At 50.0% G+C, this 15366-nt stretch overlaps 2 protein-coding genes across 3 annotated transcripts; one reads left to right on the forward strand and one right to left on the reverse strand.

The window, feature by feature from the left end:
• Positions 1-437: 437 nt before the first annotated feature.
• Positions 438-6290, reverse strand: HIGD1A (HIG1 hypoxia inducible domain family member 1A). 2 transcript variants are annotated; one of them, XM_050892746.1, is made up of 5 exons: positions 6237-6290; positions 4855-4923; positions 4225-4332; positions 2376-2510; positions 438-1574 (listed from the first exon to the last, which is right to left on the reverse strand). In XM_050892746.1, the coding sequence occupies exons 3-5, from the start codon at positions 4325-4327 to the stop codon at positions 1525-1527; spliced, it is 288 nt and encodes a 95-aa protein (XP_050748703.1). In that variant the 5' UTR covers positions 4328-4332; positions 4855-4923; positions 6237-6290; the 3' UTR covers positions 438-1524. The 2 variants fall into 2 exon arrangements, with proteins under 2 accessions (XP_050748703.1, XP_050748704.1); XM_050892747.1 differs by having other exon boundaries at positions 6227-6268.
• Positions 6291-9472: 3182 nt separating this feature from the next.
• On the forward strand, positions 9473-13947 carry ACKR2 (atypical chemokine receptor 2). Its single transcript, XM_050892493.1, has 3 exons — positions 9473-9496; positions 10123-10180; positions 11769-13947. The coding sequence occupies exons 1-3, from the start codon at positions 9473-9475 to the stop codon at positions 12878-12880; spliced, it is 1194 nt and encodes a 397-aa protein (XP_050748450.1). The 3' UTR covers positions 12881-13947.
• The last annotated feature ends 1419 nt before the right edge of the window (positions 13948-15366 follow it).

Consider the following 15366-nt stretch of genomic DNA (forward strand, 5'->3'; position numbering starts at 1 on the left):
GACGTCGCCGCAGGACGGGCGGGGCTCGCGCCCTTCCCCTCAGCCTGGCCGCCATGACAGCTGCCCTCAGCCGCCCCCCTCAGCCGCCGCCTCCCGGGTCCCTTCCCGCAGAGACCCGGGCCCCTCGGGGTGACGGGAACAGAGCTGCTCCTTATCCCGCCCCATGGCGGGGAGGAGGCAGGCAGTGACAGGAAAAGGCCTCTGCACGATAGAGGGGCCTCTCCTTACGGCCTCCCCAGCTCCACCCCGGTGAGGGAGATCTGTGAGAGCAAGCAGTCAAGGACAGCAGGATGGTACCGGCTGGGAATGCCCTTTCCAGTAGGATTGTACCCTCTCAGGTGATTTTTATTCATGTATATAAGCTCACCCCATCCCTCCGCAGGAGGCTGCATGCACAGAGAGAGCTCCCCCCCAACAAATCCATAGCCAAACACTTGTTATCTCCAGTGCTCACACATTTATTTGTATTTCATCTCCCACTGCTCTGTACAATGTCACAGACAGCGGTGCAGTATGTACCTTGCGGCATTTGTTACAAAGAGACATCATACTGTCCCCATGGAATGTAAACGAATAGGAGAAAATGAGGTTTTTACAAATTGGCTTTATCAATGCATTTATTTTTGTGACTGCTGTTGGAGATACAAGGGGTTCGAGTGTAAACAGTGGCAATTTACAGAGAAGGGTTTTAATACCTCATCGAAGATGATGGGGGCTTTTCAGATTTAAATGTTTTAAAATTTCTATGGGAAATGATACTGCAGAAATCAGAGCTAGATCATACACTTTAAAAGCATTAGAACACCAAATCAAGGTTTACTTTTCACACTGTATTTTAAATGTTACATTTAAATGTTATTCAGAAGAACACTGTAAATAAAATTACAAAATATAGTAATCCAAGAGTCTGAAAATCTATAGTAAAAATAGGGAGCCTGTGTCTTCGTTAATAATTAATAAATATAACATTTAAATAGCTGCAACATACCAAATACTTATCTCATGCCTTAAATAATAAAAATAGACGTTTACATCTCTCTCAATATTTTAGAAGTCATTCAGTGCTACTGGAAGCTTCTAAGTTACAAAGTTGGAGGCTGACAAGTATACAGGACAGAAAATGACAGCAAAGCATTCACGACACTATCTTACAGACGTGGCCTCGAGGTTCTGCCCGAGGCCTGACTTTGTGGTTTTGGGCAACGGCAGCAAAAAGGAGTCAGCAATTTTAGGACTGAGTTGACAGTCGAGGAGAAAATAAAGGGATTGTACTCTACTATATCCCCTAAAAAGTGGGATATGGTAGTGTCAATCAGAAAGAACCAGACCCTGATACCCACTCCCCCAGTGCGCAATCATTTAGGCTGCCAGCTTCAAAACAGCGTACCATACACAAAATACATATAGGGCAATTCTCTTATACCATTTTTTTTTTTTTTTTTTCCCTCAAGAACCCGTCGATATGAGGTTTGTAGCTGCAGTACACAGGCCACCACCAGGACAGAGATTTCGGTCATCTTTCCATTACTCCTTGGGCTTCACCACGTACTCCTGAAACATGGAATACAGCACACCTACACGACAGAAATACAAGCACAATTAGAAAGCTGGGTTAAATAGGAAATCATGGGTTTCAAAATCTGAACAGTAAGCGATATTGTCAGCAATAGAAATAATGTTTCCCTTCCTCCTCTGCTGTTGTTTTTTTTTTTTAATACCAGTGATGAACACTACAGAATTCTTCATATACAGAGAAACTGGATATGAAAATACAGTGTATATGAAACTGCAGGTCCCAAGCCAATTCTAGTTTGCTTTGCAGGCAAAGTCACACTTTTCTGGGAATCCAGTATAGACAAACTGTTTCATGGGATATCCATTTACACACATACACAGCTGCAATACTTAGATGAGACCTGGGATATACAAATCGGTACACTCGGGGACACAATTCCAGTCCTGAAAATAATACCATAGGCTATGCAAGCTGATTTTCCAGTGCATTAAATTCAGAAACAGCAACGTATTTACAAGGGAAAATATTAACATCAGATAGTCTTTTTTTTTTTCCTTTGCCTCCAATTTCAACACCTGCAGAACCCCACATACTTCCCACATCTAAAAGTAGTCAAAACCTCTACTCTCAAAGGTAGTGCAGTTTAATACTGAGTACGTGTACTTAAACATCCCGTTACTCTAGAAAGGCTGAGCAAACACCAGTAACGAGCATAAACATCCTCAAATATAATGGCCTGGACATTTCCGCCCCGAGGATATTTCATGCACGCTGTGTTATCCACCAGGAGAAGAGATGCGAGAGGTTCTCCATGGCCCGGTTCGCCATTGCCGAGGGCAGCCTCCCGTTCGGTACGTACCACACGTTATGGCTCCCACGACGAAGCCCTGGGCTGCCACGCGCATGTGAATCAGGTGAAGGGACATTTTCATGTCGCCTCTGTGCTTCAGTCTGTACAGCCCGTAGCCAACCACCATGGCGAAGCCAGCCATCCCTACAAGGCAAGGCAAGCATCCTCTGAGTCGAGATCCAAGCCGTCGAGATGGGTGAAGCGACCCGCCTCAACAAAATATCCTGGGAATAATCACGTTTTGATCTAATCACTCTGGGTTTTGTGTAGATGGCAAGTCCTGGCCTGTCTACTGTTTCCACTCGAGTGCCATCTGATTTAATGCCTAAGTCAGTGCAGAGAAGAGCGAGGGATTTCCACTAGTGTTAAAATGCCACAGCAGTGGCTCAAGGTGTCGGAGTTTCTTGGATATTTTTCAGAAAGCACAAGCGCTGCTTGCACCCTCTTTCCTGGATGGAAGCTCGCACCCAAGAACACCGCTTGGCTGCAGCTCGGACCCTCAGCGTCTGGATGCACCCTGACGTACCCACCGGCCTGCTGAGGTGGCTATTTTGGGTGCTGTCACGTTTGGCCGGCTTTCACTGGGACAGGACAAGTCGTGTTACTTGTCCGGGGCTGTGGGGAGAGAGGTTCAGCAAGGTCTCTTTCACAGCGATAGTGTTCACTTTTAGTCCTTCAACAAACCAAACACAGCCCCGGCCGTGCCAACTCCAACCTGTGTACACTGATGCTCTCACAGAATACAGAGCAGCAGTGCCCAGAATTTCCCAATTCCATCCACTTTATTCCATATTTAGGATGATTATTTACATAGTTCAGAGGAGGCTGCCACGTTTTAAGTGTTGTGTATATTTTACTGACGAGAGCCCAGACAGCTTTGTCTCCCTGAACAGGAGTATTACCAGTTCCACTTGTGAAGCTGTAAACCCTTACTTCACTGGTGCATGATCCGTGTGGTAGCTTCATTAAATACCAATTAAGAGTTTTAAGGCCTTCAAACTAGCTCCGACACAGGCTGAAGGTAAGTTCTCCCAATCTGCTTGGGAGAACCCGAACTCGCGGAGTTCGTAGTACGCCCTAGCAAGCTAGCGAGCAAAGTCCTGTCACCACGGAACCCAGTGATGGATGCCTGCTGGCAAATGCTTGGAACAGCTCACCCCGAGTGACCCGACTGCTCTCCACTTAAGGGGGCTGGAAATCAAAACGGGTCTCGTGTCAGAGGCAGTTCCTGAGCGGAGGAAAGCTCTTGGGACGAGCATGACTGATCCTCCCCTCAGAGAGGCTTTTTCGGGGACTTGACAGAGAGGCTGAGAACTTTTAACAACCTCCTCAAGCTGGGGTACCAAAAAACCTACTAAGAAAATGCATTTTAAACTAAGGGATGGCAGCAGAGAAGGGTGAAATGTTTAGCAGGCGGTCTGTATTTTAGATACTTCTGGTTTGTATTTTGTTAGCTTGAAAGTCACTTCGTAACGATCACATAGTTCCCAGTAACTGTACTCCTGAACAGCCACAAAACACACTCCTCACCACCTGACAGGATCACCTGAACATGTTTTTTAAGCTCACTTAAACAGTCTTTCGGGGTTTGTTGGGTTCGGATTTTTTTCGCTAATTGTAGGTTCTGAGTTTTCTATTGAAGATAACAGGCCTCACTGATTTCCCTGTTTCTTGCAGAACAAATCCCATCCGGGCAGGAGGAGTTCTGCTGTCACCACAGGGAAACCCTACATGAGGAAGTAATTTCAAAGTAATTTTGTGTTCACAGGAAAAAGGTGAACAGCGACGGTGTATACCCTATTGATTGCCCATGAAGAAAAAGATCTATGTAACCCCATTTCTTCATCTTTAAACTTACCGATGGGTACAAATGGCGTCTCTTTAAATTTTCTTAACAGCTTCGATGTCTGGCTGGTGTCAGTCTCATACTCAGAGAAAACGGATTCCTGACCGGATGACATAGTGGCTGTGAAGACAAAGAGTCTCTCTTCAGGTTTTAGAAACGCCAAGTTAAGAGAACTTTTAGAAAAAAAAAAAATCCCTTCCATATGCCACCAGTCACGAATGTCCACGTAGCGAGGTACAAGCATGAGAGCTAGACTCGAGCTGATGAGCTACATTTAATTCAAGTGAAGCCTTGGGAAGCAAGGTGGTTGCATACCAGAACAGGTAAGGACAGGAGGGAAAAAAAAAAAAAAAAGTAGCGAAGCAACAAATTTCTGCCATCCGTTTTCACACCATTACAGATCCCAGCGCCCGCCGCACACGCTCACAGGCAGCGAGAAGCCACTGAAAGCCTCGGTCACACTGCCTGCGTTTCCTTTTAGGACTTCTATCCTCCACCACGCTACTTTGCTTTCACAGGCTACTCCTTAATAGCAGCTCTGACCTCAGAAAAGTTCCTTCCTCCCCTTTCGCTCCCTGCCAAGAACAGCAACCGAAGCACTCGGGGTGGAAAGCGCGAGCCGCTGCGGAAGGTCAGCCCTACCTGGCAGCTCGTCAGTCGCTCCTGCGGCTGATCCCGCCTCGTTCACCACTTCAACGGAGTTTCAAACTCCTGCCGGAGAAGACAAAAATGTAAAATGGCAGCTGCTGAGGAGCGGGAACGAGTCTTCAAGCCCTTGAGAGGCACAGACTCCTCAGGAGGATGAGCAGTTTCCATTGCAGCACAGGTGATTTCTCACCTGCCCCCAAGGGGAAAAAAAAAAAGAAAAAAAAAAAGAAAAAGGTGGCAACGGCCCCGAGAAGGGCTCTGCTCACTGAGCCACCGTCACCGAACCACTGAGACCGTCTGCCAGCTTGTCACGCTGTCCCCGTCACCTGTTCCTTCTCCAGCGCTCGGCATAAGCATCATTCTTCACTTAGTGACCGTTTCTGCTAGCACAGTTAGCTCCGCGACGTCGCAAAGGCCTCTGCCAGAAAGATCTCTGCCGCTATTGTTCCGGTGTTGCCATCAACACGCTCGGCAGCAAAACAGAGCTCGGCCTCACACGGAGGTACTCCAAGCTCTTGCAATAAGCCGACACAAATTTAATTTAAGCATGGGCTAGCAAACGCATGCGAAAGACACATTTCAAACGTGGCTGTGTTCCCTGGTTACGCAGCATTTTGTGCACATCCATTTCAGCGGACTGACAGGTGTTTTTTAAACTAAACGCGCAAACCATTTCCTCTGCAGGCCGAAGGATTTGGTCTCTCTGCGTCTGCTACAACGACCTTTATTTGCTAAATGTAAGTTAGATTTTAGCCGATTCGGAGACGGAAACACGAGAGCACCCCGGTCACTCATCACTTGGGAGAGGTGGAGACAGCCAGAGGCGAAATTTACACAAGAAAAGGACATCCAGAAGGGAATCTGTTTGTCCACTGTAAGAGGTTTCTGCGACCTGCAGCTCACGCAGAGGCCGGGGCCGGCGTGGGGCACAGGAAGCCGGGGGAAACACGCGTCCCGGCTGCCCTGACCTTGCCCACATCCGCAGCAGGGAAGCGCAGGGCACCTGTGCGGCCACCCACGGGGGACAGCTCTGACACGGGTGGAGGAAGACGGGTGGGAAAGTAACAGGTCCCAGCACCCCTCCCGGCAAGGGGGCGGCCCTGGGCACCACCAGGCCGCCTTCCCCCAGCCCAGACCCACGCGGGGCCCCTGCCCTACTCCAGCCCCAGGTCCTCGCACCCCACGCAAGGCCCCTGCCCTACTCCAGGCCCAGACACCTCCACCCACGCAGGGCCTCTGCCGCTAGATCTGCCCCAGCTGCCCCAACCCCCGTGGTCTCCCCTCGCCCCAGCTCTTGCCTCAGCTCCCGAGTCCCCCCATCCCGGTCCCCCCCGGAGGCCCCGGCCCTGCCCTCACCTCACCTCACCTCACTTCACTTCACTTCACCACACGACACCACGACCGCCGCCGCTCCCCCTCGCTAATTGCGATACCGGCCGGCGTCTGCCGCGCCTGGCCCCGCCCCCCGGCTCTTATCGGCCGGCTTCGCCCCGCCCCCTCCGCCCTTGCCGCCCGCCGTCCGACACTCCGGCCCGGCCGAGAACCACAGCTCCCAGCGTGCCCCGCAGCAGCCCCCCCCCCCCCCTCCCCGCGCCTCCAGCCAATCCAGAGCGCGGCCGCTGACGACGAGTCCTTATGTGGGCGAAGAGGCGGGGCAGGACGTGACGTCACCGCGGGGGGTCTCTCCGCGTTGCAGCGGGTGCGGCGTCACGGGGGAAGGCGCCGGCGCCGGCCCCTGGCCCGCCGCTAGGGGGCGATGTGGGGCGGGGCCGCGGGCCGCCACCGCCCCGCCCATACCCGCCGCCCCGCCCCTACCCGCCGCCCCGCCCCGCCCCTACCCACCACCCCGCCCCGCCCCTGCCCGCCGCCCCTGCCCGCCGCCCGCCGCCCCTGCCCGCCGCCCCTGCCCGCCGCCTGCCGCCCCTGGATGCTGAGGAACGGGCAGCTCGAGGCAGCCCTGCCCAAACCCGAGCGCGTTTCTCCTTTCCCGAGCGCGGCAGGGCACGAATAGCTCGGGTTTGCAAAACAGAGGGACTTTGGGTTGAACTTGGCGACTGGTTTCACCCCCAAAAGTGGGGGTTTTAGGCCGTCGTTTGCAGGATGGAAAAGCAGCCTGCAGTTTTTTCTGCAGCTTGGCGGCTCTTTGCTTCAAAAACTTCTCATGTCGGTGTAAACCCACCCTTTGAGATCGGGTGGAAGCTCTTCAGCAGAGCGCAAAGTCAGAGCCTGGCTTTCCCTTGGTCTGATTTTCTTGTTCCTGCCAGTGAATTGTCTCATTGACTTTTTTTCCTCAGTTCCAGCTTTCAAGGAGAGCTCAGTTTGCCCCCACTGTATGCCAGGCAGTGGATTTTGAAGCCCAAAGACAACCTAGAAATTGCTCCTGACTTTAAGCGAATGATACTCTGGAGCAGGAGGAAAAATCCCCTGGGATCCTGAAGATGCCTAAAACCCTCCCCTAAACCCGGGGGCAGCTCGTCAGAGCAAAACAGCAAAGAAAAGTCCTTTTCTCCAAAAACCCTGCCCAGTTTTGCAGTGCTCCGGTGCAGTGTTCGTGACTCCCCATCTCCGAGCACGGGGGGAAGCAGAGCTGCTGCTCCTGCAGGGCCACTCCGCCACTGACATGCAGCATTTTCGGCAGCCTAAAAGAAAGTGGCTCAGATAACTGTTTTGTTAGTACCGCTGTATCTCTCTAAATGCGCTTCCCATTACCGGTAATCTGGTTAGTTTAATTGCCAAAGCCATTAGGACTCTGCAGAGTCTGAAAGGAGGAAGAAAAAAATCTATGCAATTACCAGCTCCCAAATTGAGTTAAAATCTTGCAATAAATTACAGTGAAGGCTACTTTCTCCAGTGACTCTCAGAGGCACATTTAATTCCCTGCAGCTCTGCACAATATGTGCTTCAGGGGAGAAACTCAATTAAAAACAAAAACTTATTTCATTTTAATTGCTGAGCTAATGAAACTGCTGTCACCTGTAGCGTCCCTGTGTGCGTGCCTGGCGCCTCGGCTTTGCAAGCTGCTTCTTGCTCTCTGCTAATGTGTATGTTGCCCATATATATTTGTTATAGGATATCTTTTACATGCAGGCTCACGTGTACACCAGCTGATGGTGGCAAACATGGAAATGGGTAAAAATAACGTATTTCTCTCTGCGAATCCACCTACCACGGGGCAGGTTGGATGCGGAGCTGTGGCCATTGCTGCTGCTCTGTTCTCCTGTTTTTACCAGGGCAGTTTGGGGTTTATAAAGCGCACCGGGGTTTATAAAGCACACCAGGGTTGGTACGGGGGATGGCCTTGGCATGGTCAGGGTGTCCCCCGTGGCCCTGTTTGGTGGTGAGATGATGGGAAACTCACCAACAGTGATGCTCTAAAACCTCTCCAATAAAGCACTCTATCAGAGACACCTTTGACAGGCAAGCGAAGGCCTGTGCCATGAAGCTGTCCCCAAAACATCCCTGTGGCAGTGCCAGGAGCCTGGCACATCTCTGCTGTGGTCGATCTCTGTTTACATGTTCAACTGCGGCAATAAGCTCTTTATTCCAGTACAACTTGCAAGGCTTTGCAGCTGCCTGCAAAGACATGTGATCATCCCCCACGGAGCTGCCAGCACCCGCTGGCCCCGGCTGTGTCCCTGCCGGTAGCCGTTTCTGCTCTTACAGGGGATGAGGATCCTGCAGCATCCAAGTAGCATGTGGCTTATTCAGATTTCCTGGAAAAAATACAGATTTCTACACTGAGGTCTCAGCCCCGGGAGCCTCTCAGTGCAAGGACCACACAGGTCCAATCCTGCCTGGGGGAGCTGGGAGGTGGGCAGGGTGGACATCATCTTAATATCCATCTGTCAGGCAACGGCAGATTTTTCCACTAATTAAAGCTTCTAGAAAACAAAATCACAAGAGGGAGCTTGTTGCCACATCTGGGGTTGGGATGCAGCAAACCCAGAATCAACAGGGAAAAAGAAATTAGGGACAGATTGCTTGTTTGGGAGGAGATGGGGTGGAGAAAAGGGAAGGATCAAAGTGGACGGGGGAAAAGCGTGCATGGAAAAATGGAGAGAAGAAGGGCAAAAGGAACTGGTTATCTTTAAGCAAGTGGCTGGTCTCTGTGCTTGTCTGGGTGACCCTGGTCCGGCACATCCCAGAAAAAACTACTTCAGACTATTTTGTGGGTTGTCTTGCCACCCAGCCTGTGCATGCTGGGGTGCGCGAGATCAACCAGCGATCTTCATGTTGTGCTGACGTGGGTCCTCAATCCCAGCGGCTCTGCCCGTCCCTAGCACGGTGCCTGACTTGAGCTATACAAGAGCAGGTTGTATTTCTGAAGGAGGGGTGCTGGGTCCCTGTGGCAGAAGGCACTGCGGTCCTGATGGATATCTCAAGTGGCAAAGCCCAGCTCTGGGTGTAGGTGCCAGTTGTAGACATTAGAGAGGGACACGTGCTCGGACAAGGTGCGGAGACGATTCCTCCCCGCTGTTGATCAGTCACCCACTGATCAACACCAGGAAAGGCGAAACAAAACCACAGAGGTCACGCCAAGCCCACATTTCCTGCCCATGCTCTTACGTAAGTAAAAGAGGCTCCTAAAAGCCTGATTCAAGCCTCCGGCAGGATGGGAACAGGAGAAAAAGCTCCTGTAAGTGCATTTTCTGCTTCTTTCTTGTAGACAAAGCTGCACGAGAAACTTGGAGAGGTTCTCTTTTCTTCTTAAAAGTTAGCCAGCTCGTAAGTGCTGGTGCTTCAGCAGCTTTGGGATTAATTTCTGAGCTCAGCCCACGTTGCATTTGTCAGTTCTCCGCTATGAGCTACGGGGTGGGGATGCGGATGTCAGTGCCAGTGTGATATGGAGGGGGGAAGACGCAGCAAAAGGAGAAAAGGCATCTCGGTGGGCTGGAAGAGACCCAGAAATCAAAATTTTGGGGATGGCTTCTCCTGATGTGGGTGCAGAGGGTGTGTGGGGGGGAAGGTGGTTAGGAGTCTCGCTGGGTGTTGCTGCAGTCGGAAGGGTGGGCAGCTTTGGTTTCTTCTCGAAGGTGTACAGTCAGAACTGTATATGGCTAAGGATGAATTTCCTCCAAAATATGAAACAGAAAAAAAAAAAGCTCATTCCCAGAAAAGTCTTTTTTCTGGTGCTCTCCCGTGGCAGATCTCTGCTCTCCATGGCTGCTCTGTCTGAAGTGCCCTGCAGCACTCACCAAAGAACTGTGAGACAGCAAGAAAACATTTCAATCCAGCCCAAACCAAATTTTCTTTTATTTTCAGCTGCCTGGAACTGCCTGGAAATGGTATTTAAGCCTTTTTAGACATGGGACCGCAACAGGTATGTTCACAGCTTCACCCCTTACAGCTGCACACCCACAGGCATCCTCAGCACCCCACTCCAAGCCTTGGGTGCTTTGCTTAACCCACTTGGGGTGGAGGGGCTCCCCTTTCACGGGGTGTTTGTGGGGAGGGAGCTGTGCCTAGAAGTTGCAGAGCCACCGTGGAGTATGTCCTCCTTGGGATGCGGAGCACAACCGGGGACCAACAGCTTCATTTTCTCATTACTCGGTGGCTGCAGGTCTCTTGGGCAATGGGAGAAACGTGTCCTAGAAGAGAGCAAGGGAGGGAACTACACAGCCATGCCTGTTTTGGGATAGCTGGGAACATGAGCCCCAGAGGAAAGGAGGGCAGCTTTGGCCATGGCTGAAAAATGGTGAGTTTTAGGAGTGTGCACAGTTTTTTCCCTGTGACAGCCCTGCTTTGCTGTCAGAGCCTGGAGATTAGTCTTGATTTTTAAAACCCACATTAGCCTTCATGGTACCGACGGGAGATGGCTCAGGCAGATCCCATCTCCCAGTGTGGGAGATGGGCTCTTCAGTGACAGCCGCTGCCCAGTTTGGGTGGCTTTCGGAAGATAAAACCCTTGTAGTGTTCTTGTGTGGGGTTTTTTTTTCTGAAAATCAGGCTCCAGAAGTAGGCAGCTTTCCAAATCACTCATCATTTCCTGAAATCTGGACTGCAGCTGTGTAAACACTGATGCCACTCTGCAGTCCTGGGGAGCAGCTGACCGCACAGCCCTTGCCCTTCTCAGTCAGCAAAGTTTTAACCCATGCCTCGTCTCATGCAGAATCGACTCCAGCAACATCCTTCCAGCTAAATCTCTACCTCTGCTTCTAACCTTGATTCAGGAGTTGATTCTGGTGCCTACATGTCCTTACCTTGGATGAGGCTTTGAGCAACCTGGTCTAGCGGAAGGTGTCCTTGCCCATGGCATGGGGGTAGGAACTAGATGATCTTTAAGGACCCTTCCAACCCAAACCGTTCTATGATTCTATGGTTGATTCTATGATTCTATATTTTCCACTTACTAATACCTTTTACAAAAATCCATGGCTTGGTGTCGTAGAATTGGCACGGAGAGGGGTCAGTGTCCTACTGGGAGCAGTGAGATGTTCAGCATTTCACCTCTGGGAGCAGCCCCACCAACATAAAAGTGCTGGTGGCAGGTTCTGCTTCACAGAGAATTGAGATGCCGCTTTCTCAGTAGCGACCCGAGTGAATCTAAAGCAGCTCACAGTGAGACGCGGTGGTGAATTTCCCGTAATTTAGAGCAAAAACTTCCTCAAAAGCTTGTAGTGGTGTCAGGAGGAAGTGGTGAGTTATGTCAGAGGAGACCGTGCTCGTTTACTTTCAAGTTTTAATGTGTTAGACTAAGGAAACCAGAATTTTTTTTTGTATGTATGTGTAGACAGCTGTCCCCATGCCATAGGCAAAGGCCAAGGAGTGCAGGACACAAAATATTTATCAGAAGGTGGCAGAAATTTAAACCTATGAACTAGAGGAAAACCCTCCGTGATGTGATATTTGCCTTTCCCCTGTGGATTGGAACAACATTTTGATCCCCTTCACTTGTCTTTTGCTCCTAGGCAGCCGCTTGTCAAACACAACTTCAAAGGTGGCAACAACAACCGCTGCCACCTTGCTGGGTGCTGCCAATTCGAGTGACTACCCGTACGAGTACTTGGATGAGGAGGATTACATGCAGTATGGCCTCTGCACGAAAGAAGAGGTACTCTCCTTCAGCAGAGTATTCTTGCCATCTTTTTACACTGTCATCTTCCTGGTCGGGTTGGCCGGGAATGTCCTCCTGTTTATTGTCCTCATTATGTACATCAAGAAGAAAAAGAAGATGACTGAGGTGTATCTGCTGAACCTGGTGGTTTCAGACTTCTTATTGCTACTAACCCTTCCTTTTTGGGCTCTGTACATTTCTCAGGGGGTGACCTGGGATATATTGTGCCCGGTCTTAAATGCCATGTACACTGTGAATTTCTACAGTGGTATCTTTTTTGTGAGCTGTGTGAATCTGGACATGTATCTGCAGGTAGTTCATGCTTGCTCTCCTCGCAGCTCCATGACACGGAGGAAGTCCATCCTCGTGTTGGTGGTATGGGTCCTTTCCATACTTCTCTCCATTCCTGATGGCCTCTTCACCAGCACAAGGCAAATCCACAACAAAGCCATCATGTGCTCCCATGATTATGGCCAGAAACACTTATTTTGGAAAGTTGTCTTTCGGGTCATTCAAAACATCCTGGGTTTCCTTTTTCCCTTCCTCTTCATGATGTTCTGCTATTCCCGCATAGCATGTGTGCTCACCATGTCTCAGATGCCTCGCTCAAGGAGAGCACTCTGCTTAGTCTTTACTCTGGTGAGTGTCTTCTTTGTCCTGTGGTCCCCCTACAACATTGTCCTCATCCTTCACTCCCTGCAAGATGTCGGTGTGATCAGGAGCTGTGAAAGCAGTAGGCAATTGGACTATGCCATGCAGATCACGGAAAGTTTGTCCTTTGTCCACTGCTGTCTCAACCCCTTGCTCTATGCTTTTGTGGAAAAACGATTCAGGTTATATTTATGGAAGATCCCTCAGGCCATTTTCAGGAGATGTGCTTTCTTTGACATCCAGCCCTCAGAGACAAGCCAGTCTTGCAGCAGATACACAGCTGAGATAGAAATGTTGAGTATCACAAATGCATGATAAGTATTTACATTATTTACGTTACGTGTATGCCCTCTATGCTGTATTTTACTGGTCCTGGCCATGCGATGGAGTTGGTGTGAGCCCACAGCACTGCGTAACCAGATATTTCATCCTGGCGCCAGCATCGAGATGAGGATTTTCCACGTTGAGATTGGAAAAATATGCGTGGGATTTGTTTCTGTTGTAACTGGAATTATTATAAAAGGATTGCCATGAGTTTATGCTTGTGGAAGAAGTCCAGCTCCTGTCCAGAGTATGTGAGGCATTAGTGGATGAAAGAGCAGCTTATCTAGATGTTGGGCCCTTAAAAATGCAAATTGAAACTTGTGCAGAACTTCTCCCCCATAGATCCCAAAAGGGTCTGATGGAGGAGAGCGATCCCATTATCCCTCCAGCTCATGGTGTGGGCTGGGGAATGGATTTGCCACGCTCATCCATCAGGCGAGACACGGGTGGCCAGAAGCCCAGCCTCGGGGGTGGCTTTGCTTCTCCTGGCTTTTGCCATCTGCCAGGTAGATGTGTTCAACCGGGCTCATCCCTTTGTCTACCAGGAGAGACAACGGGAGGAATTAGGCACCTTTAAACTGAGTTGTCTGACAATGATGGGTTTCTCCGTTACGATGAGCTGTGCCACACTCAGGTCTGCTGAGCAGGAAACTGTGTCTTTGGTGAGAGATCCGTTCAATCATCAACTGATTTGAGATCAGTTCGATCAGCAACAAAGTTCAAACCAGTAACGACCAGTGAGAAAGAGAAAAAAAACGGACTCAGCAGAACAGTGGTGGAGGTATTTGCCTTCCCAAAGATCTGTTTTGACAAGATAAAAAAGATCTATGGATACCGTCTTTAACATAAATATTGGCTTTTCAACACCACAGAGTGAGAGCATGGCCTTGAACAGAAGAGCACAGATAGCTGTTAGCCAATCCTTATTACCCAGTGTAGCTTTGAAGTTGAAAAGTTATTAGTTTGCTGACCTTTATTTAAAGGTACTATTCGCCTCAAATACTCTTGAACCTTAAATGCACCCTTTCCAGCCTGGAAACCTATTGAGCATGGGAGTTGCCTGGAATTGTACAAATAAAATTAACAATTAAAGAGAAAGCACTCATCACCTTAATTTTATTGCTAGACAAGGTTACTAGACCAAGAAGGGCTTTCAGTTGATCTAGAAAGGTGGATTTGTTTTCACTGCTGTTATTTTTCTTGCCAACATTGCTACAGCGTGTTTCCGAAATGGTAAAGCTGGGAGCTTTCCTTAGAAAACAAAAAGCCAGACTAATTATTTAGCTGATACTATGATGTGGCCTTCACTCCCTGGGTCAGGTCACTGGGAGGGAACGTGGAAGGGGAGAGCAGCTGGGAAGCAAAAACTAAGGTGAAGATTGTGATTCCATACAGAGGAGGAGGGCTCGTGGGACTGCGCAAAACTTATGATGGGCTGCTCAGGGGAAAGGCAAAGGTGGGGGTGTAAAAGGGGCCGGTTGTGTGTAAGTAGCGTGCCCTGTGCCTGCTCATGGCAGTCTGTCCTATTGCCTTATTAAATACTTTTTCTTTACTCTCTTTCCATATAATGTCACTCTCTGTCCTACGTGAGGGTGCTGTGAGGCCCAGGCGCCAGCGGCTGGGGCAGAGGCTGCGGTGACTGGCTGCATAGATCAGGGTGGCAGCAACCAGAGGCATAGTGCCGGATGGGGCACGGCATCCCTGGCATCGTCCCCGAACTCCATCCGGAGAGTGGGGAGCAGGAGAGATCGAGAAGCAGAAGGGAAAATGGGTGAAACTGGCAGGTACAGAGGTGGGAGCAGGAGGGCAGAGGGTCGGGGGTGCTCCGCTGGCTGGAGGGGACACGACTGATTTGTAGCTGCCGAGCATCGGGTGTGCATGCATCGGCGCAGAAGAAAGTGCTGTCGTCCATCTGAGTGCTGCTGCTCTCCAGCCAGGAGGTGGGCTTGGCCATTTGCAGGCTCCGGACTCATCTGGTGCAAAGCAAATACAACTGATTCAAGCCCTCATCACTTGTGGGGGAAGCAGACCTGCTTTGCTTTGCCCTCGTATGGGTTAACACTGTTCATTGGCAAAGCACTTAGGGGACATTGTGCATTGGAGAACATCAAAACATTGGAGACCTTTCCTTCTCTTGGCTTTTGAGACCAAATTAGCTCAGTTGTAACCCCCTTCCCTTGGTCCTGAGCTCATTTCCAGTAGCATTTCCAACATCCACTCTTCCTCTCATTTTTTCATCCTGCAGCACATGTATGTAGTTTGGTCTTAAAGGCAGAAATCACTGAGTGAAATCCTCTGAACCCTCATTTTCAAACACTGGGCTCCACGCAGCCTAGAAAAGGGAATTTGCTTAAGCTGCTGCAGAGCACACGCCAAAACCCATCCGCCTTCTTACACAGCGACCCAGTAACTCCAACTTGCTTACAACGTACCTTCCACCTTAAAAATCTCTCTGTTCATCAAGTGAGAAGTACACA

This window comes from Gymnogyps californianus, chromosome 2 (genome assembly GCF_018139145.2).
Source record: "Gymnogyps californianus isolate 813 chromosome 2, ASM1813914v2, whole genome shotgun sequence".
NCBI classification, from domain to species: domain Eukaryota; kingdom Metazoa; phylum Chordata; class Aves; order Accipitriformes; family Cathartidae; genus Gymnogyps; species Gymnogyps californianus.

Bases quoted from the DNA above. Each gene is read 5' to 3' on its own strand.
- HIGD1A (XM_050892746.1), bottom strand. From the start codon at position 4,327: ATGTCATCCGGTCAGGAATCCGTTTTCTCTGAGTATGAGACTGACACC. The intron at 2,511-4,224 runs GTAAGTTTAAAG...CTTGCCTTGTAG, and splicing joins GACGCCATTTGTACCCATCG to GGATGGCTGGCTTCGCCATG. The intron at 1,575-2,375 runs GTACGTACCGAA...TCTGTCGTGTAG, and splicing joins CGTGGGAGCCATAACGTGTG to GTGTGCTGTATTCCATGTTT.
- ACKR2 (XM_050892493.1), top strand. From the start codon at position 9,473: ATGGGAACAGGAGAAAAAGCTCCT. The intron at 9,497-10,122 runs GTAAGTGCATTT...TTTTATTTTCAG, and splicing joins GAACAGGAGAAAAAGCTCCT to CTGCCTGGAACTGCCTGGAA. The intron at 10,181-11,768 runs GTATGTTCACAG...TTTTGCTCCTAG, and splicing joins TAGACATGGGACCGCAACAG to GCAGCCGCTTGTCAAACACA.